This window comes from Ceratotherium simum, chromosome 27, assembly GCF_057802395.1.
Source record: "Ceratotherium simum simum isolate JZ-2026a chromosome 27, ASM5780239v1, whole genome shotgun sequence".
Lineage (NCBI taxonomy): Eukaryota > Metazoa > Chordata > Mammalia > Perissodactyla > Rhinocerotidae > Ceratotherium > Ceratotherium simum.
The window spans coordinates 3320414-3344926 of record NC_141926.1 but is presented as its reverse complement, the minus strand read 5'-3'; the positions used below and the strand labels follow the sequence as shown (position 1 = coordinate 3344926).

General features: G+C 43.7%; 1 protein-coding gene and 1 non-coding gene across 8 annotated transcripts in view; one reads left to right on the top strand and one right to left on the bottom strand.

Moving 5' to 3' along the window:
* HSF2BP (heat shock transcription factor 2 binding protein) overlaps positions 1–24409 on the bottom strand; it is a 110525-nt gene extending 86116 nt beyond the window's left edge. Inside the window, exons 1-5 of one of the 7 annotated variants that reach the window (XM_087418018.1) lie at positions 24019–24409; positions 23222–23419; positions 22819–23078; positions 21875–22025; positions 7727–7830 (exon numbers count right to left, since the gene is read on the bottom strand). In XM_087418018.1, coding sequence (XP_087274144.1) covers positions 7727–7830; positions 21875–22025; positions 22819–22854 — 291 coding nt within the window. In that variant the 5' untranslated portion in view covers positions 22855–23078; positions 23222–23419; positions 24019–24409. Of the gene's footprint in view, positions 1–7726; positions 7831–17872; positions 18114–21874; positions 22637–22818; positions 23079–23221 lie in introns of those variants that run through there. The other 6 variants (XM_087418022.1, XM_087418019.1, XM_087418021.1 and 3 more) reach the window with 6 other exon arrangements.
* On the top strand, positions 4572–4633 carry LOC147913391 (U7 small nuclear RNA). Its single transcript, XR_015548767.1, has one exon. It is a non-coding gene; the product is annotated as a U7 small nuclear RNA (small nuclear RNA).
* Positions 24410–24513: the final 104 nt, after the last annotated feature.

Sequence of the window (24513 nt, the reverse complement as noted above, 5' to 3'; positions counted from 1 at the left end):
GCCTAGGGGAGGAAAGGGAGCAGTGGGCCACAAATCAAACTTCGTTGACTTCATAACTTGGCCCAGGGTGGCCATTTATGTCTACCTGGGGACGATGCATTTGCGATACAAAGCTTCATACACATACATTCATACATATATTCACACTTACTTTAGGAGAAAAATGGTCAGTGAGCCTATGACACAAGCTAACACTGCTTTATGTGATTTATAAACCCTGTGTTTTTAATATCTGACTTCATCATAACAGCAGTCTGGATTCCTAGATTCGTTCTTCAGCTGTCTGTAGCTGAACCACTCAAGTGGGGGTGACATATGCAAAAGCTGTATCACAACATATCCTTTCAGAATTCTAGCGTTTCTCACATTTGCAGCCGTCTGTATTCCAATTAGTCTGGTTATGGTGGTTCTTCTGCAAGATCACACAAGAACTGCTGAGAACGACCAGACAGGGCTGTCTTCACTATGGTCACGTACGGTGGTTGTAAGCAGATATGCTCCGACACAGGGCTGCACAGACAGTATAATAATAACAAGAGAAACTCAAAGAAAATAATTCCATTCACAATAACATCAAAATAAGAAAATACTTAGGAACAAATTTAAGAAAAGGAGTTCAAGACCAGTACAGTAAAAACTACAAAGCAGTACTGAGAAAAAGTAAAGAAGATCTAAACAAATGGAAAGATATATACTATGTTCACAGACTGGAAGACTCGATTTTGGTAAGATGGTAATTCTCCCCAAAGTGATCAAGAGATTGAATGCAATCCCTACCAAAACTTCAGCAGGCTTTTCTGTACAAATTGATCATCTGATTCTAAAATTCATATGGAAATGCAAAAAAAAGTTTGAGAAAGAAAAACAATGTGAGAGGACTGACATTACCTAATTTCAAAAACAAAAAACAAAAACTTACTATAAAGCTAAGAAATCAAGCCAGTGTAGTATCTGGCATAAGGATATACATATAGATCAGTGAAATACTGATATTTATGGCAATCGCTTTTAACAAAGGTGCCAAGGCAATTCAATGGAAAAAGTACAGTCTTTTCAACAAATGACGCTGAAACAACTAGACAATCATATGCCAAAAAAATTAACTAAAAATGAGTCATAGGCCTAAATGTAATATTTCTAGAAGAAAACCTCTGTGACCTTGGGTTAGGCAAATATTTCTTAGATATCACAACAAAATCATGAACTATTGACAAAATAATTAAACTTAATCAAAATTTAAAACTTTTACTCTTCAAAAGACACCATTAAGGAAGTGAAAGGACAAGTCATGGACTAAAAGAAAATATTTCTAAGTCAAATATCTAAAAAAGGACTTGTATGCAGAATATATAAAGAACTCTTACAACTCAAAAATGAAACAAAAATTCAATTAAAAATAAGCAAAAGAGGCCAGCCCTGTGGCGCAGTGGTTGAGTTCGGCGCGCTCTGCTTCGGCAACCCAGGTTCACAGGTTCAGATCCCGGGAACGGACCTCTACCACTGCCAGCCACGCTGTGGTAGCTACCCACATACAAAGTGGAGGAAGCGTGGCACAGATGTTAGCTCAGGGCTAATCTTCCTCAGCAAAAGAATAAAATAAAATAAGCAAAAGATATGAATTCAGAATTTAACAAAAAAAATACACAAATGAATAATAAGCACATGAAAAGATGTTCAACATAGTCATAAGTAAAATGCAAATTAAAACCCCAATGAGATACCATTACACACCCACTAAAATGGCTATAATCCAAAGAACCAACAATACCAAGTGTTCATAAGAATATGGGAAAAGTAGGACCTGCACACATTGCTGAGTGGAATGTAGAATGGTACACTCACTTTGGTAAACAGTTTGGCAGTTTCTCAGAAAGTTAACCATATCCTCACGACAAGACCCAGCAATTTCACTCCTAGGTATCTCACCAAGAAAAATTAAAATATATGTCCACACAAAGACTTGTACATGAATGTTCACAGCAGCATTATTCTTAATAGTCACAAACTGGAAATAACCTAAAAGTCCATCAACTGGTGAGTGGATAAAGTGGTATATCCATCCAATGGAATATTATTCAGCAATAGAAAAGAACAAACAATTGATGTATGCTAACATGAATGAACTTCCAAAGCATTACACCAGGCACAAAAGACTACACATTGTATAATTCTGTTTCTACAAAATATTCAGAAAAGGCAAAACTATAGAGACAGAAAGAAGATCAATAGTTGCCTAGGCTGGGCAGGAGAGTAAGGACTAACTATAAACTGACATGTAATGGAAATGTTCTAAAAACTGGACAAAATCCAGCACTTACCCACAACAAACATTCTCAGCAAACTAAGAAAAGGGGGAACTTCCTCAACTCGATAAAAAACATCTACAAAAACCTACAGCTAAAATCACATTTATGTTTATAATAAGGGAGGCTATGCACGAGTGGGAGCAAGGAGTATATGGGAAATCACTGTACTTTCCACTCGATTTTTCTGTGAACCTAAAACTTCTCTAGGGCCGGCCCCGTGGCTTAGTGGTTAAGTGCGTGCACTCCGCTGCTGGCGGCCAGGGTTCAGATCCCGGGCTCGCACCAACACACAGCTTCTCCGGCCATGCTGAGGCTGCGTCCCACATACAGCAACTAGAAGGATGTGCAACTATGACATACAACTATCTACTCGTGCTTTGGGGGAAAATAAATAAATAAATAAAAACTTCTCTAAAAAACGAAGTCTATTTTTTTAAAAATCATGCTGAATGGTGAAAGACTGAGGGCTTTCCCTCAAGATCAGGAACGAGGTAATAATGTCCACTCTCATCACTCTTATTCCTCCATAGTGCTGGATGTTCCAGACAGCGCAATAAGGCAAGGGAAAGAAAGAAAAGGTACACAGAGCAGAAGGAAGAAACAGAACTGTCCCTGTTTGCAGATGACATGATTGTCTACATAAAAAAATCTCAAAGAATCTAAAAAAATTCCTAGAACTCATAAGTGAGTTCATCCAGGTCACAAGATATAAGATCAACACACAAAAAGCAATTGCATTTCTAAATATTAACAACAAAAAAGTGAAAACCAAAATTAAAAATACAACACCATTTACAACTGCTCCGAAGAAAACAAAATACTTGGGTAAAATCTAACAAAACATATTTAGGATCCGTATGCTGAAAATTACCAACTGCTGATGAAAGAAATTAAAGACAACCTAAATAAATGAAAAGACATACTTTATTTATGGATTGAAAGACTCAACATAGGAAAGAAATCAATGCTCCCCAAATTGATCTGCAGATATAACACAATTCCCATAAAAATCCCAGCAAAAATCCCAGTAGACATAGATGACCTTATTAAAAAATTTATACAGAAAAGTAAAGGATGTGCTCAGACAATTTTGAAAAGGAAGAATTAAACAGGAAGAATCTCTTTATTCAACGTCAGGGCTTACTGCACAGCCACAGTAATCAGGACAGTGAAGTGCTGGTGGAAGAAGGATCAATGCACTAGAGCGGAGAACCCAGAACAGACCTAGGCAAATGCACCCAACTGATTATTGACCACGATGCAACAGCAATCCAGAGGAGGAAAGACAGTCTTTTCAACCGATGGCGCTGGAGCAACTGGACAACCATAGGCAAAAAAAGAAAAAATCAACTTCAATCTAAGTTCACACCTTATACAAAAATTAACTCAAAATGGATCATGAACTTAAATATAAAATATAAAAACTGTTAGAAAAAACAAAAAACAGGAGAAAATCTTTGGGACCTAGGGCTAGGGGAAAAGTTCTTAGAGATAACACTGAAAGTATGATCCATGAAAGGAAATATCAACAAATTAGACTTCATCCCAATTTAAAACTTTTGCTCTGTGAAAAAGATGAAAAGACAAACTACAGGCTGGAAGAAAATATGTGTAAACCACATATCCAATAAAGGACTTTTATCTAGAATATATCTAGAACTCTTTAAATTCAACAGTAAAAAAAAAAGAAAGAATCCAATTAGAAAATGGGCAAAAGACACAAACAGATATTTTACAGAAGAGGATATAAAGACAGAAAACAAGAACATGCAAAGATGTTCAACACCATTAGCCATTAGGGAAATGCAAATTAAAACCACAACACATCAATCAAAATGGCTAAAATAAAAAATAGTAGTAACACCAAATGCTAGTTAGGATGTGGAAGAAGTGAATCACTCACATACTGCTGGTGGGAATGTAAAATGGTGCAGCCACTCTGGAAAATAACCTGGCAATTTCTCACAAAACTAAACATGCACTTACCACCTGACCCAGTTAACTGCACTCTTAGGCATTTATCCCAGAGAAATGAAAACATACATTCCCACAAAAACCTATACACGGATGTTCATAAGACCTTTCTTCATAACAGCAGAGAACTGAAAACAACCCAAACGTCCCTCAACAGGGGAACAGTTAAACAAACTGTGATATTTCCATACAGTGGAATACTACACAGGAATACAAAGGAACAAACTATTGACAGGTGCAACGACTTGGATGGATCTGAGTGAAAAAGCCAATATCAAAAGGTTATATACTAAGCTCTACACCTCTTTTAGAATTTGTCTAGCAGGTTTTCGGGTCCTCACCAGAAGACCCCCCGAACAGAACACAAAAAAGGTTATATATTGAATTATTCCATTTTTATGACATTCTTGAAGTAACAAAATCACAGAGATTAGTGTGTGGCAATACGTTAGTGGTTGCCAGGAGGCAGGCAAAGGCAGAGAGACAGGGTGGGTATGGCTGTAACGGGGTAGCGCTACAAGGAGATCTCTGCAGCCAGGGACAGTTCTGTATCTGGAGTGTGGTGGTGGTGGTTACGTGAATCCACACACGTGACAAACTTGCACAGACCTATGCACACACACACACAGATGAGTATAGGTGAAACTGGTGAAACCCGAGTGTGCTCTGTGGATTGGACCAATGTCAATTCCCTGGCTCTTACCTGGTACTATAGTTACACAGGATGCTACCCCTGGGGGAAACAGGGTAAAGGGTATAGGGGACTTCCCTGGACTTTCTGCAACTTCCTCTGAATCTATAATTATTTAAAAAAAAATTTAACCAAAAAACCAACCGGATTGGGGCGATAGTTGTACAAGTGCATAAGTTCACTAAAAACTATCAAACTATACTCTTACAACACATGAATTTTGTGATATACAAAACATACCTCAATAAAGCCGCTTTTAAAAAAGAAACAATAATCAAATTGATATATTTACTTATTTAAAGTGAATACTCATACATAACAGAGTTATCAAGCATAAAACTTAAGATTTCTTCAAAATCTTTCTGTAGTTCATTTCTGATTTTAACTGAACTATACTATCAGTTAATTTCTCTTTAAAAAGTTTCTGAAATAATATACATTTTGCAAAAACTTCCCTTTTATTATCACAAAAGTAGTAACTCTTTCCTGACAAATTACAAATATAGATAACAAAAAAATTGGCAGTCCATATGTAAGTTAGTTTACTGATAATGAAAGTGGCATGCATTAAAAAAACAACACAGGGGCCGGCAGAGTGGCATAGTGATAAAATTTGCGTGCTCCACTTTGGTGGCCTGGGATTTGCCCGTTCGGATCCTGGGTGTGGACTACGCACCACTCATCAAGCCATGCTGTGGCAGCATCCTACATACAAAATAGAGGAAGATGGGCACAGATGTTAGCTCAGGGCCAATCTTCCTCACCAAAAAAAAAAAGAAAGAAAGAAAGAAAACAACACAGAGAGAGGATGAAACCACAGGTAAGCAACTGAAATGCTTGCTCCTCAAAGAGAAGACAGAGGAACTCTGCACATTATCTGTGACATGGGAATGCCAGGGCAGGCACTACAAAAGCTCAGCCAGTAGATACGTTGCGGAAAGCCTCATGTAACCTTACAGTAACAGCATAGCCCTTCAAAAAGTAATTCAGATCTCTCCAACAGTTTCACCTACACCACGAAAGCTGGGCTCTTTCTTCTCTCGAGTTCAAAGGTTGCTATTGCCGGCCTCTCCTGGCCAGCCCCTTAGATCACATCAAGGCCCACTGGGCGTCCTCCATTGATCTGAGTCAATCATTGCTGAGGACACATCTCGACTGAGGTCATGAACCAAGCTTTCCTTGTTCCAGCAGCAATTCTCCAGGGGGTGTAGGGGCTGCTGCTCATCCAGCACACTTCTTTACGATTTTGAGTCCATACTTTGTTTTCTGATCTTTTCTTACATACTGGAGTCAGTAACTGCTGCCTTTTCCTCATGACTTTTACCCACACTGAGGTACTTACTAGCAAGACTCTAATTTAGGATCTAGTCCCTGGATGCTTTCCTGGTTCCTCAACTCTAAAATAAGCTTACAGAGTCCAGCCTCATGATCTGTACAGACCTGGAAAGAGACCACAGAAAAGGTTACCGAAAAGGCAGCTTCCAGTTCTCTACAGCGAGAAGAGACAGGGCTTTGTTACAGCAAACTTGCAGGGGCTCCCATCTGTGTTAAATTGGCAAGACTATTAAACAGGAAACTTAGCTGGAAATGGGAAACAGTTTAATCTAAAATATTCCCACATTTAAAAAAAATAAAATATTCTCACATTTTAACAAAAAAGTCCAAGTGTCAGGGCAATAACACACTGGTAATCTGACACTACCTTACCACGGCCATTTCATTGTCTACACTGGCACTTTACCAGAATGACTTACTTTTAAGCATTACATCTAAAATCCCAGCAAAACATGCATTTTTCCTATGCTTATCAATTAAATAAAACAAAACCAAGAAATCTAAGATTCTGCCCTATTTAAGCTTCAACCTTAACAAGCATGTCTAAGCAATTTAAGGAAGTATTGACCCAATGGACTGTATTGTTAACATTTATCAAATTCCTTCTTGCCTCTTGGTCAACTTCTTACAGACCATGAAATGTTTAGACCCAGAAAAATTAACTACACTGCCATCTGAGTTTATAAAGATCTAAAGAGAATATGACAAAGCTGAAATTTCAACTTTCAGTATGTGATGCTCATCCTAAGTCAAGTTTTGAGACTAAAACTCTTTCCCTAACCTTTTCTACTTGCTCAGTAGAAAAGTCTATACAATATCCACCAGTTTTGGAAAACCCCTATTGCAGCAACATTCAGAATTCCTTCACATGAGGAGGTAGTATGAAACACAGCTTAGCACACAGGCAGCAGGGCCTTGGACCAGAACCTACCATTCCTGTAAGTTAACTGTACCTGCTGCCCCAGCTGTGCTGGCATAAGCGCGTGAGCTGCACGGGCAGCTGCTGACAACCTGCCAGCACACAGTCAACAACACACACGAGCTGCTACTGCTCGCACTCTTTCTGTTCTACTATTCAAAAATAAAAATGCCCCTAATGTTTCTGTTTAATATATCTACCTCATTGTGCGCATGATTGTTTTTTCAAGATCCTTATTATATTATGAATTTTAATGTTTTGGAATGGCCTTTTAAACATAAAAATTAACAGTAAATGACTATTAAAAGGCACCAAGTAAATAATCTCCACATTAAATGGTTATAAAATCCAAATGTTCAACTATTTCCAACCCATTCAGAACACACACGTTTAAAAATACAATCTCTTGAGGCTTGAGGGCTAGAAAGACCATGAGTTAACACCACTTGGTGGACACCGCCACGAGGCTGGCGTTACAGCAGCAGTCTGTGAGCACCGTACCTTCTTCTCTCTCATGCTGTCGGCTTGCACCGTCTCCAGGCGGGCTTTGAAGTGCTCACAGTCCATTCTCAGTTGCTCTAATTCTTGCTCTTTCCTTTCCAGTTCTAGAAGAAAGAGACGTAAAAACACTCAATATTTCAAATCACTAATGTCTCCTAAGCATCCATGTTGCCTAATCTTCTCTTAGGAAAACGTGTACTGATTTCTTAGATAGGATTCTTCACACAACCAGTCCTTGAATAACCAATATTCTAAAAGTCCTGCTTTTTGAGTTTTTATCAATTTTCAGACCATAGCAGAAAGCACGTTTTTTGTTGTTTTCTGTTTTCTGTTTTTAAGACCTCATTTTACTGCCAGTCTTGTACTGAAGGCTTTAAGAAAGTATGTTATTTAAAGGACTGAAGGCAGGGCTGAGAAGCCCAACTGTCTCATGGCACAGACTTGTATCTGCTCCATAAAAAGCAGAAGGCAGCTCAGCGAGGAGACGGTGCCAGCCGGGGCTGATTCACGGAGCTAGCCTCACCAACTGGCAGACTGACTCAATAGGAACAGCTGCAGTAGTAGTCAATGGAGGAGGGATGGAGACAAGAAAAGGCCATAGGGAAAGGTGGGAACTACGGAATACTTCTTCTCCACCATATCCGTTTACATGATGATTCAAATGGCAAAAAAAAAATCTCAAAAGACCTCCTCGTTAATAAATCTGAAATCAAAAGTATTATCAACTTTAAATGAAAAATATGCTGCACAAATACTGACATTCAAAAAGCAAAGAAATACACAATTTAAAATTTTAAGTGCCTTGATTTCAAGGGCTAAGAAATTGTAAGCTAAAATATATCAAGATTTGAGGGGGGACATGTGGCTTAGAGCTAATGGTGTAATTTCTCTGATTAAAGCAGCAGTGCTTGAGGACAGTAATTCTCAAACTTTAGTGTACATCAGAACCCCCTGGAGGACTTGTTCAAACACAGGCTGCTGGGCCCCATCCTCAGGGATTCTGATTCAGTAGGCCTGAGGTGTGCCTGAGAATCTGCATTTCTAACAAGTTTCCAGGTGAAGCTGATACTGCGGGTCTGGGAACAGACTTTGAGAATGAGTGCTTCAGGGTAACAGCCTGGTCTCTCATCACTAACAAAACAAAATCAACACACAACCAGTGACAGCAGATGAGGGAACCCAGCCACAGGAATGTGAAAGAGCGGAAAAATGGGGGGTGGTGGAAGGCAGCCTGCGGTGAGAGAGCCTCAAGGAGCAGACGCCTGGAAAACGGAACATTACTCCACCCTAGAGGAGAAAAGGCTTACAGACACTTCCTCCAATGAAGTGCAGACAAAAGAGAAGGGGTGCAGCTTTATAACCCACGGGTCTGAGAAGGCGAGGGGAAGCCCAAACAAGAAACGGGGGCGCTGCCAAGAACAACAGGAGCGTCCCAAAAAGCTCTGGAGGAATAGAGGGAGTCTCCAAATTTTTCTGGAGACCCTTTGCCCTAGAAGGAAGATTAGAACTTAAAGCTAAATATTCAGTTAGAGACTATGACACTGGCTAGCAAAGGTTCTCTTAAAATGTGTTTCTTAGAAACTTGGGTGAAGTAACAGGGGACTATTTCTTCTCCCTTAAGCCTAGGTTTTCTTTTCCACTCTTTTACAATGTATTATACCACAACATGACTTTCGCTGAAATTATTTTGTCTCACTAATCCTGGCCATGTAAGAAATCAAAGAGCAATCAAGTGCTATGCTTTGAAAACTACATACTTGCCTTTTGTAACAATGCTAAATGAAAACATATATATTATTTAATACATTATTTATAATTATGCATGAAATATGAACTGCATATAGTCAGACAAAAAGAAACAAAACAAAAAAAGGAACTAAGATGAAATTATCAGTGATGTAAAATTTTTTCTTTGCAGTTAACTTTTAAATTTTTCTCCTATTATTAAACTGTATATTACTCAAACACAGCAAAGAAGATAGGAAATTACATCTTTACAAGCCTTATTATGTGTAAAAATATGTAGGCATTAACCTTGACCACCCAAAAGACTCTTCCACTATGGTAATTTCATCATCTCTCCCTTTATATAGCTGTATCTGACCTTACTCTAAGTTAACATCACAAAGGGAAGGGTTAAAAAGCCCCCCTCTACCACAGGCTACCCTGAAGAAGTCAAGGTCAGCATCAGGGCTGCCACACCCACCCACTCCAGGCTCCAGGAGGCGGCAGTGCCTTTATGCTGGAGGAGGCCACCGCCTTGTGGCCAGCCGGGAACACTGCCGCTGCTGCCGCCTCACAACACTCCCACCTCGCATTTCAACCTGGCCCAGAGCATGCCTGCCATCTAAACCACCACGAGCGCAGGATTCTCATGTTTTGTTTCTGATACGTCCCAAATGCCCAGAACAGTACACGGCACGTGGTAAGCACCTCATATTTGTCACACAAATGAATATCACTTCTTTATACATTCCTTCTGCCAATCCTCGAACAGAGAAAAACACAGCTACTCTGATTATATGTCTCGTTCGTCCAGAACGAGAATATATTACTTTTGTAATTTTTTTAAAAACCAGGGACAGAAAGAACATGGACAGTGAAGGACACATTATACATAGTCAAGACATTATCTTACCCAGCCTCAGAATTAGAACAGGGAAGGGGCTGCCACCCAGCCTGGACTGTATTTCAGCTGCTAATCGTGAGCATCACAACGAAGGAAAAATCTCCACTGAACTGTTAACTGAATGAAACGGTGGCCTAGAGGGACTATCAATATGTAGAAACAATCTAAATCACGGGCATTTCAATATCTAGATATCTCCTGAAATTTACAATCTTTTTTGATAGTTTTAATAACATGAGAATGACTATATCTCTTAATGCTCAACTCATTCACAGGAAGGGTACAGAGAACTATGTGCAGGCAGGATATAGACAGCTATAAATGAAAAGCTGGGTTTCTAAAATATTAACCAAAGAAATTTAAATTATATAAAAGGGATCAATTTCTCCACCCCTTTACCATCTGGCATGTTTATAATATAATAAATTATCAGTTCTTTCAAATTAATATGAAAATGTTTTTTATCAAAAATATCTAAAGAAAGAGTCTTAAATCCAAAATAAAGGCTTTTTAATAGCCATAATCTTTTACTTTATCACTCTCTAATAGGTTTATTTATTTTTATTTATTTTTTCTTTGTGAGGAAGACCACCCCTGAGCTAACATCCAATGCCAATCCTCCTCTTTTTTTGCTGAGGAAGACTGGCCCTGGGCTAACATCCGTGCCCATCTTCCTTTACTTTATATGGGACACCACCACAGCGTGGCTTAACAAGCGGTGCGTTGGTGCGCGCCTGAGATCTGAACCAGCGAACTCCGGGCTGCCGCAGCGGAGTGCGTGCACTTAACCGCTTGCGTCACCAGGCTGGCCCCTCTAATAGGTTTAGAAAAGAATTTAGAATTAGCTATTGATGGATTCCATCTTTACTTTGAGCTGAGATTTAGAGGGTGTATTAGTTTCTCAGATCTGCCATCAAGTACCACAAGCTGGGTGGCTTAGAACAACAGAAATGTATTCTCTCACAGTTCTGGAGGCCACAAGTCCGATGTCAAGGTGTTGGCAGGGCCGTGCTCCCTCTGGAACCTGGGAAGGAAGGATCCTTCCCTGCCTCTTCTACCTTCCGGTAGCCCCAGACACTCTCTGGTTTGCGGCAGCATAATTCCAACCTGCCTCTGCCTTCACTTGGCCTTCTCTCTGTGTCTCTTCACATTATCTTCCCTCTGTGTCTGTCTGCGTCCAGATCTCCCCCTTTTACAAGGACATCAGTCACACTGGATTAGGGCCCACACTGAAGACCTCATTTTAACTTAATCAGCCTGTCAAAAATCATAAGTTGAAAAAGTGAAAAAATAAGAATACTCTAGGATTCATAAAACAAAACAAACAAAAAAAAACCTCAGTTAAAGAGCTTAAAGGCATTTGAAATCCTAGTGCCCAATCTAAGCAAGCCAAACAACACTTTAATTAGCTGTCAAATTTTTAAAACAAACCAAAGGGGTGGAGGAGGAGAGTTGGAAGCAGAACACGGAAATAGCATTTTTTTTCCTGCACTGCCAAAAATCTGCTTCCAAAACCACTTTTTCTAACATAAAGGCCATTGGAGTAATCTTTGATAAGATGAAGAAAATGTGTTACTAACAGGAATGTGTCCTCTACTGGCACTGCCAATGTACTTGGCACTACCTTGTATCACTAACTTTTGTCATCTGCATATTGGAGCTCCTCAGTCTTCCTGTAAATCATCAAGGAAAGGACTGGAACCGATCCTTTTTATGGAACCCCCACACTACCTAGCACTGTTTGACAAATATCAGACATATAATAAATACCTAGCTGATTGATTTATTGACTAACTTCACTGAAAGACCTGAAGGTAAATACTATCACAAAAAACGATCTCTCAGCAAGAGATCAATCTTGCTGAACTCAAATGAATTCTGTTAAAGTATTTCCCAAACCAAAGAGTCAGGGCATTTTGCTTCTCATTTATTGGCATACAAATACAATGTCAACGACCGGGTGGTCAGGAGCGATACACTCAAACAACATACATCTCCACCCACCGCCGGCCCCTCCTCTGTCCACAAGCCCTGCAAGTCTATTCACTTCTTGCCCAGTCCCTCGTACTCTGAACAGTCCCCACATGCCCTTCAGATCCACTCTCCACCCTGCTCTGTGCCCCCAAGAGGTTGACGTCAACGTCCACAGCAGCCAGCCTCCTGTGCTTATGGCTTCCTGTTGGAGACAGACAGCGGCAGGCTCCACAGGAAACAAGGACACGTGGAGACAAGCTCGGACATCTACTTCCCCGCTGCATCATCCCCACTGGGCTTCAAGTCAGAAGTACCTCCAGTTGAGGCCACGGTCCTGTCGAGCACCCACCCTCTTGCATGTCCGGGAGCCCTCGGGGAGCCCATGGTGCCCCACTCTGCTAGTGCCCAGGGCTCCGCTACCCTCATGCGTTCCCTGATCCCTGCCCACACCTGTGCCATCATCCCTTCAGCATACTCTTTGTCTGCCCCTTTTGTTTCCTGCCAGGACATGGACATGGTACACTCTGATCTTATCTCATTTGGGCCACAATAAACTTTTGGTCAAATTAAATAATCTCTTCTTAGTGCTTACTCTTTTGTCCCACTCTTCATGATTATCTCTCTAGTTCATATCTGTGTGAGCCAGAAATAATCATTCTCTGAGCTGAAACAGAGGTCCCCCTCTCTTCTATCAAACTCTTGGGAAATTAATCTCAAAACACCCCCCACAAATACTTTAGAAATTATGTAGTGCAGTGGTTTTCAAACTCCACTGCTAAGAACCCAAGAGTGCCTCAGGGATGCTTATGGTTCTGTAAACATTTAATTAGTATTTCCATTTTACAATGTTTTTTAAACTTTTTATTTGGAAATAATTTCAAATTTACAAAACACTCAATGAATAAAAAGAATACAAAGAATACCCTTTACCCAGACTTACCTACTGTTAACATTTCACCACATTTGCTCATCATATGTACCATACACAAACACACACACAATATTCTGAGCCAGTTGAGGGTAAGTTACATATATCATGGCCCTTTACTCCTAAATACTTCAGTGAATATTTCACAAGAATAGGGATAATGTCTTAGACACCCACTACATACAACTGTCAATTTCAGAAAAATTAATATTAATACCTTTAATCTACCACTAACATTCCAATTTTGTCAAATGACCCAAAATGGCCCTTTATAGCATTTTCCTCCTTCAAGGTACAGCATCCAGTCTGGGGCCAGGTATTGCACTCAGTTGTCATGTATCTTTAGCCTCCTTTAATTTGGAACATCTCCATAGCCTGTCTTTTCTGTATAATATTACAATATATTTTTAACAATTTAAAAATCACAACTGTCAAATAATAATGTACAATTGAAATTCCACAATATTATAAACTATTATGACCTCAATAAAATAATTTTTTTAAAAAATCACAACATATATGGAAGGACTTTCATTTCCAACTATGATGGTGATGTAGATCAACCTTCCCACCAAGAATAACTAGAAAAGCAGAATTTAAACTAACAACAAAAATTCATTTAAAGGTATCTGAGCTATGGAGTCCCACCCCGCCTTGAGGGCCAAGGCCTAGAGAAGGGGGTGCACTGATGTGCGTGCCCAGCTCTCTACCCACTCTTCCCTGAGGCATCTGCATATTCGAAGGCAGCATAGCAAAGAGGCAGCAAAGCTAGGCAGAGTGCTCCACAGTCTCATCGAGCCTGGGAAATAAAGATCAAGCACAGAGCTATCAGACAGCCAAGACTTAGGGTGGGTGATGATCCTAGTGAAGATGGAAGCACAGAAAAATAAGCTGACGTCAGAGCCATGTCTCCCCTCCAGGCACTCAGCAACGTGCAAGCAGCACCACGAGGCTGCAGAAGCAAGCAGACAGTGAGTGGATAGAGGCCAGGATGCCAAGCAGAGCTATCATCAATCTCACAGCGCTGGAGAGATCAAAACTGAAGGTCAGAGCCCACCAAGACGGAAGGACTCTGGGAAACACACCAAGCTCTCAGTTGGACTCCCTTGAAGGGCCAAAACCCTAACAGAAAGAATGAACCACAAATAGGCCAGCTGGCACCAAGACTGAAACCGGCCGTGAATCAGTTCGATCCCTGACTGGATGAAGGTGATCTACTCTAACTCTATTCTGACTGGCAGAAGCCAGAATAAAACAAACAAACAAAAAAAACTGGAGAAAAATATCATCATCCAGAGCCTCTGCAAGTTTTCATTTAAAAAATCCATTAATCAATAAAAAATTACCAGGACTACCAAGAGGAAAAATAGACAATACAAGCAGACCAACAGATGACCCAGATATTGGATTTACCAGACTCAAGACTTTAAAATAACTGTGGTTAATACGTTCCAGAAAATAGGCAACAAGAGAATTTCATCAGGGAGATAGAATAAACAACAACCAAGTGGAAAATCAATACAAAAACTAATAAATACTAATACTAAACAATAAATAATTTAAAAATAAATAATAAAACTAATAAAGAATTCAGAATCAGAGCCACACACATACAGCCACTTATGACAAAAACACTGTAGTACGGAAGGGGAAGATTGTCTTCTCAATACATGGTGCTGGGTCAGTTGGCCACATAGGGCTAGGGGCTATTTTTAAAATAGACATGGACAACATGGATTATACAACACCTTCACCATCAAAGAAAGTTCTGCTGGACTATGTTGACAGAGGCAAGGTGATGTTGCACAGTTTTTTTTGTTTTTTTTTTTTTTGTGAGGAAGATCAGCCCTGAGCTAACATCCATGCCAATCCTCCTCTTTTTGCTGAGGAAGACTGGCCCTGGGCAAACATCTGTGCCCATCATCCTCCACTTTATATGGGACGCCGCCACAGCATGGCCTGACAAGCAGTGCATCGGTGCGTGCCCGGGATCCCAACCTGGGCCGTGAGCAGCGGAGCGCTCACACTTAACCGGTACGCCACAGGGCCGGCCCCTGTAAAGCTTTTAAATTACACAAAATAACTTTTTTTTCACTGCTAAAGAAAATTGGTCAAATATCTCTCCAGTATGTCATGGCTGCACTAGTTTGTATGCACTATCATGGCTGCACTGCTGATAACCAATGAACAAACAAGGCTGGTTCACAGTATTAACATTTTAATATATTTAAGCAAATAAGTTTTAAAAGCTTAAAACTAACGTTTCAGATTTTAAAATGTCAGAAATGAGAATGCAATTTATGTTTGGTGTTAACGTGTAAAATTAAACAGTTTCAACTCCTCTGAGACTTTGAGTGAATATCTGATGGACTGCCACTGAGGTGTAAAGTTGTTTTTAAATTATATCATTTAACATCTCAAATGCAACATAATGCATTTGAAAAGTGTTTTCTATAAGACAATGAAGATTTAAACAGTCTGAGTGGCTTTTTCATCATCTCTCTCCAAAATGAACACTTGTCAATTAAGACAGGCAAAGAATTTATTAGACCTTGTGATTTAATTGTGAAACAAAAAGATCTGACCACTCTGATTTCAAGCTTCAAGATCAGTTTAATTGAAAAGCATCCTGATGTCACAAAGTGAGCTGCTTAAAACTACCATTTGCAACACCTTATCTCTGTGATTTGTGTCTTTTTCTTGCTACGTAACAACCAACACTAAAAACAGAAATTGGACACTGAGCATGGTACTGCAACTGTCTTCCAAAATCTCTAATATTAAATTTTTGTTTTCATCAAAACACCTTCATTGTACCCAATGATAAGTAAATGCTCTAAAATTGAATTTTTAAAATAAATATGCTAAATATGCAGGGCCAGCCCCGTGGCTTAGCAGTTAAGTGCACGCGCTCTGCTACTGGCAGCCCGGGTTCGGATCCCAGGTGCACACCGAGGCACTGCTTCTCCGGCCATGCTGAGGCCGCGTCCCATATACAGCAACTAGAAGGATGTGCAACTATGACATACAACTATCTACTGGGGCTTTGGGGAAAAAAAAAACGAGGAGGATTGGCAATAGATGTTAGCTCAGAGCCGGTCTTCCTCAGCAAAAAAAAAAAAAAAAAAGACAAGGATTAGTACGGATGTTAGCTCAGGGCTGATCTTCCTCACAAAAAAATAAATAAATAAATAAAATAAATATGCAGAAAATACAACTTTCATCTATTTTACATATTGAACAACCATATACTATATAAAATTTTTTTTAAAAAAAACCAGGACCTTCCCTGTTTAAAACAAACTTTCGACACGCACTGATGTAGTAATAACTCCCTCTCTGTTGGATGAACATGCGCAAGAAGGGATGAGAGAAAGGGGGTGCACTAACTTACACTGAGTACTTCCGCGTCTCTGCTTTGCCGCGGTCATCTTACGTAAGCCTGAGAACACTGAGGGCACCCCTATTTTACACAGATAAGAAAGGACAGAACTGGCCAGTTCACACCCAGGCCAGTCTTATTCCAAACCTCCCTATGCCTTTTCCAAATCCACGGAGCGACAGTGTTCGAGTCAGAATGGAAGCTGCCGGGGCAAGAAGGGCTTGCTTTTTCACTATACCAAGTGGTCAGTGGCCCCTCCACCCCAGGAGGTCCCCTTTGCTGAGGGCGCCCCTGAGCTGCGCACTGTGCCAAGCACTTTCCAAAGAGGATCTCATTTTAAATCTCGCCACCTCTTGTGAGGGAAGCATTACTGTTCCCATGTCACAGAGAGGGAAACACCTGAGACGTTCATTAGAAGCAGTACACAGATGACTCCCACATCTCCGTATTTCCACTGCTGAGCTCTGCCCTCACCTCCTGACCAAGACTAATCATTTCTTCACAACTCCCTTCCACTCCATCCACGTAGCCACGGGCCCATACTCTAACAGAGTCCAAGACTTTCCTGTGTTGTTAATTCTCCTTCATCTTCCACCCAATTCCTCAAACCTGTCCTACACTCAGATACAAAAATTATTCCCCTGAAAATGTAATGTTAATCACTATTTTGATGTCATTTCCATGTGGTACCTTCCAACTGCCTCTCATCTCAAATTAAAACCTACAATCCATGATTATTTTGTCTTCTGTAAACTCACATTTATTGATCTCAAAATTCCAATCTTTGCTCCACGTATCAATCAGAAAAACTAGCTTATTAACCTGAAATCAACCCTACTCACTCCCATTTGCGACTTTCATACATGCCATCGCCCTAGCCTAAAACATCTTCCCCTTTTCCTTCTAATAATTCATGCCTTTCTCCTCAATGCTCATCTATTCCCTAAAGATTCTCAGGCAAGACCCTCGTCGGTATTATTTCAAACTCCACCAGTTACCTGATCAGTTTCCCAAAGGGAATTACTATGGCAGAGTCAGAAGTAATTCCCATTCACTCCTTGATACTTATCACATCAACCTAAGTCCTCTGGCTGGCTTTTATAGCCCGAGCCCAGCCACGCCGTCCAAATATCCATACTTACACTCCAAAAGAAACTTCCCCTCAAGTGAGGTCTACAGCTTCCCTCCACCTGCCTGCCTTCCCACCTCCTGTCTACCTGCATTCATTCCTACCTTCATGCTGCCCTTCGTCATTGCTTAAGGTAGGAGCAAATGCAGCTCTGATACTGGCCAAAGCCAAGAAGCTTCCTGGACCACAAGGCCAGGGGAAGAGCAGACAAATCGAAGTAGCTGTAGCTGCCACCGTGTGATCCTCGGACTGCCTCTAGAGGACCCGTTCTCAGAGCCATGGCTCACGTCATCCGTCTGGGAAGACAGCCCCTGGGAAGGCCCAGGGAGGGCCATCAGACCCAGCCTTTAAAAACAGAAAAAGAGAATTTTTGTTTTTCATGTCACCCAAGTGGTAAGAATTCAAAAGCCAAAATTAAGTGAAAGATGTCTTAGGAGGCCATATTTTAGGCCAGCCCTCAGGGAAGCAGAAGTCTTCCGGGACCAGCTCAAGTTCACAGTGAAGCCTCCTGTAACCACCCCAGTCCACTCTGATCCCTCCTTTCTCTTAATACTCAGCTTCCTGTAGCACACGTTGCTTCATGAGATACTGCTGCAATTTAGAAAGAAGAGCATGCAGAGACAGGAGGGTGTGTGATCCCTCAGGACCAAATATTCAGCCAGGCACAGAGAACATCAACAGGGGCCCTGCCCTCCCACCAACTTATACCGTAAGATGGGAGTAAAACCATTTTGTCTGAAGGAAAAGCGCAGGATGCTATGACAACACCTAACAGGACGACAGATCTTGTCCAGGCAGTCATATAAGAAAGTGAGGCTAAGTCCAATAACATAAAGCCTTTCAAGCCACGGTACAGTTTTGTTTAGGTTTTTGGGTGATAGTGGGGTTTAGTTTGTTTCCCAGTCTTCATCCTAAGAGCAAGGAGAAGCAAGCCATTGAAGACTTAATTAAGCAGGGGAATGACATAAAGACTGAATTGTTCAAAATTACTCAGTCTACAGGGTACAGAATGCACTGGAGAGTGGCAATGAGTGGACGCTGCAAGGAGGCAGAGATTCAAGCAAAATGACAGGGGCCAGGACTCAGGTGGTGCAGTGGCAAAGGAGGCAGGCTGATGAGTTAAGGCTGCATCCACGAGGGGAAATGTACCGGATTTACCAGCAGACAGATGGGGGTGGGGGGGGCGGCGGGAAGTGAACAGTGAGGAGAGAGGTGGGCAACAAGGAGGATCCTAGGTCTCAAGTCTGGATGGTGGTGTCTGGGGGAGACTGAGGCAGCCGAGTTTGGGCTGAGGTGGAGGGATGGATATCATGAATCAGTCATGAAAACGTACAGATTCGCTTGCTCTGAGAAAGTGAAAAGCTATTCTGCAATTTGTTAGGCTGAGATAACAGACACATATAAAGCCAAGTTAACAGGAAACAGTATTTCTCCCAAGGACACACTGCAACTGTAAAGTGTCATAATGACCCCTTCCTTTCAGGGAATGCTGATTTCTTATTCAGAGAAAGCTTATTCTGTAAATTCCCACACTATCAGACATTTTGCTGTTTGGAATTATACCAGGAATTATACCCCACTCTGCCTGCAGGATTGAAGTCACTGTGACAAAGAACAGCAGCCTCAATTCCCTGCTAGCTGCAGAGCTCCCTATCAGGGATTTCTAGACGTGATGTTCCACATCTATCTAAATTTTGTAGTTTTCCAGGAAACAGGACCTGGGTCCACTGCAGTGAGATGGTGACTCCTGCACACAAAGGCCAACTTTGCTTGGAGCCCATCAAAACATGGCTTCGTCTGCACTTCACTTCAACTGCACCCTGCACCCAATCCTACAGCAACTCCGTCCTATCCTTTGTTGGCAAGATGCCCACAGTCGTTCTCATGTGTGATCTCCTCATTGCAACGAGCCAGTAAACTTGACCTCGTCCTTCCTGATGGCTGTAGGTTGATTAGGCTAGGACAAACATTTAGATTTTGAAAAGACTGTGAAACAGCGAGAAGAAATGCCAACTATGAGTTAGATACAGGGCCCCAAGCCTGGAGGAGAGGTCTGGGTTAGAGATAAATCTAGGAGCCGCTGGCATCAAGATGGTAACTGAAGCTATGTGTGTGCACAGACTGCCCACAGAGAGGCCGTGGAGTGAGGAGAGGAGGCCTGGGCATGAGCCTCAAGCAACACCGCTGGCTGAAAGGCTGCTGCAGAGAAGGAAGAATCAGCAAAGCTGACTGAGAAGTGGCCAGAGAGACCAGTGGGAAAAGAGGAGACTCCACGGCCTGAGGAAGGCCAGGGACTGCGAGGCAAGATCTCCTACGGTCTAACGTTGATCAAGTCACCATAGATTCATTTGTGGCCCTCTTTTGGAAGCTCCATAAGTTGATTTTGGCAGACAATTGAGCTCCAAAGACTGACTTGTGCTAACCAACTTATGAGACCCTGATGAATTTTTCAGAATGCCAGTTTATTAATTTGCAGTGAGAAATATAAGCACCCTGCAGGCTGACTCTGCTACTGGTCAGCACTTTCCCTCCCTGAAGATAAACGAATGCGGATGACCAATTGCTCTCAGAAGGTTGCTGGATGAGCACGGGATCCGAACTAGGGAGGTTAAGACAATGACCTGGAACTATGGTAACCAGTGACATGGAGCATACCCAGCAAGGTTCCAGTCTCCAAATATCACATGGAGCATATCGAACATCGAGTCTCCAGATGTTGAGACTTCATGGGAAGGACTACTTACAGAGGGGAGAGCAGGGACAAGAGACCCAACGAGGTATGCTGAGGCACCCAGGGACTGCCAACAGCCCTCCAGCTGAAGTTACAAAGGGAGAACACAGCATTACTAGAGCCCAGTGAGAGCTGGGACTGTGGAGGAGGCCCCTTGGTGGGAGACACCGCTGTGGAGGGAGCAGGAGGAAACATCCCAACCTCTCTCTCCGCCCACTGAGGCCTTCCATTGGTGAGTACTGGCAGCCAGCAAGGAAGCCAGAGGCACAGTCTGCAGGAATCCACCTCCCAGAGCACACCAGAGGACAGAGCATCTGAGGATTCCAAAGAGAGAATGAACAGGGCAGGGAGCTATGGTAACCACAAGCACTCTCCCTTCTAACTGTGTATGGCTGCCCCCTTGACCAGACACATCTACACAAAGCAGAAATCTTACTGCTGATTCCAGACACCTTTTTGTCTGGACTAGTGCTAGAGACCCGATCTGAGCCCCCTAGACGCACCTGTTCTAGAGGTCCCGCGGTAGTTAATGGCGAATAGTTAAATGCAGTGTGGTGAATCAGCCTTAACCACCAAAGGCTGATTTAACTGGCAAGTGCTCCATCAATCCCTGAATATCTCCCAGAACTTCAACAGGCTCCCAGACTGACATCTGACATAACGGCTCAGCTCAAATCTCAAAATCTGAATGGACAAGAACCAGCAAGCCTGAACTTGAATCAGCGCTAGAAGCTGACCCGTCCATCAATCTAGAGATAAGGAAACACATCTAACTACCTCTACAGACACATTCGACTCCATGCAAGTTTCCCCATGCCCAGATCCTTAACTTATACGTTTTTGGAGTAGAGCTTTTCAATTATAAAAGTACCGTTACACGTTGCTTAACGACAGGAGTACGTTCTGAGAAACACACCTTCAGGCGATTTCGTCATTGTGTGAATGTTATAGAGTGCACTTACACAAACCTAGACTGTATAGCCTACCACACACCTAGGCTCCATGGTACTAATCTTATGGGACCACTGTCGTCCATGTGGTTCGTCATTGACCAAAAAGCCGTTATTCAGTGCATGACTGAATAAAATTCTTCTGCCAAGGAAAAAAGGTGGAGAGAAAGAGAAACTGGTAACAGATATTCCTAAAAGCTGGCAACTTTTCCTCCAACACAAACTTACACCTGTCCAAAAAAGTTATCCATTTGAGGGTCCCTCCCTTTCTTATGCCTTATCTGACTCTCCCAAAAATAATTACAAGGATTATAACAGTACTTAGAATTTACTTTCAATTACTTTATAGTAATTTACATAAGGTAAATCTGCTGAAACAGATGTCTGTCACCATCAATGACTGCTAAAAATGAAGTAAAACTCACTTTTTTCCATAATCTTTAATTTCTGGAAGCTTTCCAGTACCTCCCCATTCAGTATCCTGGGTAAGAAGTCCTGGATTTGCATCACCTCAGTGGTCAGCCGTTCCAGATCCTTCTTTCTGACTTTAACGAATTCTTCCTTAGTTCCCACGTGCTAAAAGAGCAAGCAGATTTTAAGATTACATTTCCCTTCAGATCACTAGAACCCGTAGCCCAGGACAGCTTGCTTCCTTTTCTTCAGGGCCTCTTGAGTTCATAATTGTTTCAAAAGCACGTCTTCACCTAAAGTGCCCTCTGCTATACACGTCATATCTTGAGAGCCGAGCCCCAGCCTTCAAGATGGGAACAGGTTCCCTTTTCTTACGTGCACATGAGAGAAGCCCTAATCCTGAAAGCCAAAGAGAATGCCAGCATCTTCCTGAACGTTCCAGCGCCAGGCTAATCAGGAGGGAAGGACGTTTCCTGGGTTCCCACTGGGCGCCCAGCCCTTTGCTGGTCATCCCATTTCGTGGTGTTCACCTCAGCCCTCCGAGGTTGTCCAGGTTGGAAACCAAGGCCTGGGAAGAATGGGTGGCCTTCTCAAAGAAACGCCATTAGCAGGGGCCCAAAGCAGGATGGGAACACGGATCTGGCTCTGGGGTCCGAGCTCCTCCTAAGTCACTGCAGTGACGCCACTACGAGCACTGAGGGGACACTGGTCACCCGTGAAGCCGCATTCCTCCGGAGCACACCCGAGCCCCAGCACAGCGAGGGGCCTACAGGGCGCGCTGGCTCCGGAGCCGTGGCCTCCCGCTCGGTGCCCACCGTCCCACCGCGCCGCCCCCACCCCCGCCCAGGCCACGCTGTTCACCCACGAGGCCCAGGCCCTTCCTGAGCGTCCACTGAGGCGCGGGGTAGAGAACCGCAGCAGCTCAGACGCGCAGGCGGCGCCGAGCCCCCTGACTGACCCGGCAGGCCTCCTCAGTCTCCCCGGCCTCGCCCATGGCCGCCACGGCCTCGGCTCCGTGCGCCTGCGCGGCAACGCGCCCTCTGACCTCACACGCAAGAAAGCGCGGGAATGCGTCCACGCCGAGGGGTCGAGTACAGAGAGCCTCGAGGCTCAAACTTCATAGAGTTTGCGCAGCGCTCTCAGTCTCGGGGACTGGGGGTGGGCTCGGCGAGATCCCGCATCGCTCTTCTGGCTCAGCCGGGGCTTTAAACTTGTTAACTGCAAAGCAGGACAGTGAGACCCAGGATTAAGTGTCAAATGAGATAAATCGAATTGGCCTTTCTTGTGTGTCTAGGGATGCTAGACTAAGGGGCGATGCCGTCAAGGGAACCACCACCCACGCGGCCGGTGACCACTCTCACCCGCTTGTCTCTGAGCCCCATTAGCAAAGGTCGAAGCTTTCCGACGACAGCTCCTTGGGGAGTCCGCCCCCCCCAGGGAGCTTTAGTCCAGTCGGCTGGCTAAGTAACTGAGATGACCACCTGAACTTGGAGACGTCACCGGGTCCATTCTCTTGCCCCAATACGCCCGCTGAGTTCGCGAAACATGGTGCATGCAGCCTGTGGGTTCAGACGTACCCAGTTACCGCACAACTAAGACCATCCGTCTCGGAAACCCGCAGGAAGCCGACACTGCCCGAGCTCCCGGAGTGCGTGCTCTCCAGGCCTGAGGGCAGACTCGCAAGCACACGCTGCAGATCCCCGCCCTGCCCCTGTCCAGGAACTCGTCCTTGCCCCTGCCCCTGCCTCTGTCCTGGGACTTGTCCTTGCCCCTGCCCTAAGACCTGCCCCCGCACCAGGACCTGCCCTGCACCTGCCATCACCTGACGCTGCACCAGGACCTGCCCCCGCACAGGACCTGCCCTGCACCTGCCATATCCTGACCCTGCACCGGGCCCTGCCCTGCACCTGCCATATCCTGACCCTGCACCGGGACCTGCCCTGCACCTGCCATATCCTGACCCTGCACCGGGACCTGCCCTGCACCTGCCATATCCTGACCCTGCACCGGGACCTGCCCTGCACCTGCCATCACCTGACGCTGCACCGGGACCTGCCCCAGCACCGGACCTGCCCTGCACCTGCCATACCCTGCCCCCGTACCGGACCTGCCCTGCACCTGCCATATCCTGACCCTGCACCGGGACCTGCCCCCGTACCTGCCTCTGCCCCCGTACCGGGACCTGCCCTGCACCTGCCCCGGGACCCAGATGCTGGAAGGTGCTGCCTCTGCCGGCAGTAGAGGCCCAGGGCGGCCCATCGATGGAGCTGCCCTCAATATCACGCCAAAAATCCCAAGGACGGCCCTTCTTCCCAGTCTCCACCCGACCGAGGCGGGCCAAGGACTCCAATGCAACTAAAAACCCGTGTATTTCGTAGGACAGCTGCCTATCGGATGGGGTTTTTGTGGAGAGAGCTTAAAGATTCTAGACCACTTAAAATTGGCCATCCGTCTCTTCCTGGCCAAGACTCAACGCTGGCTAAGCTCGCCGTCAACGGCCCCGAGCTTTGACGACCTAAAGACCGCGGAAGGGCGACGGCGCCACGCGAACCCACGCCGGGCCGCTCCGCCGGCTCCCAGGTCGCGCTGCGAGCCGGGGGCCGGCGCCTCCGTGACGCCATCAGCGCGCGCGCCGCCGCCCGCGCCGCTTTCT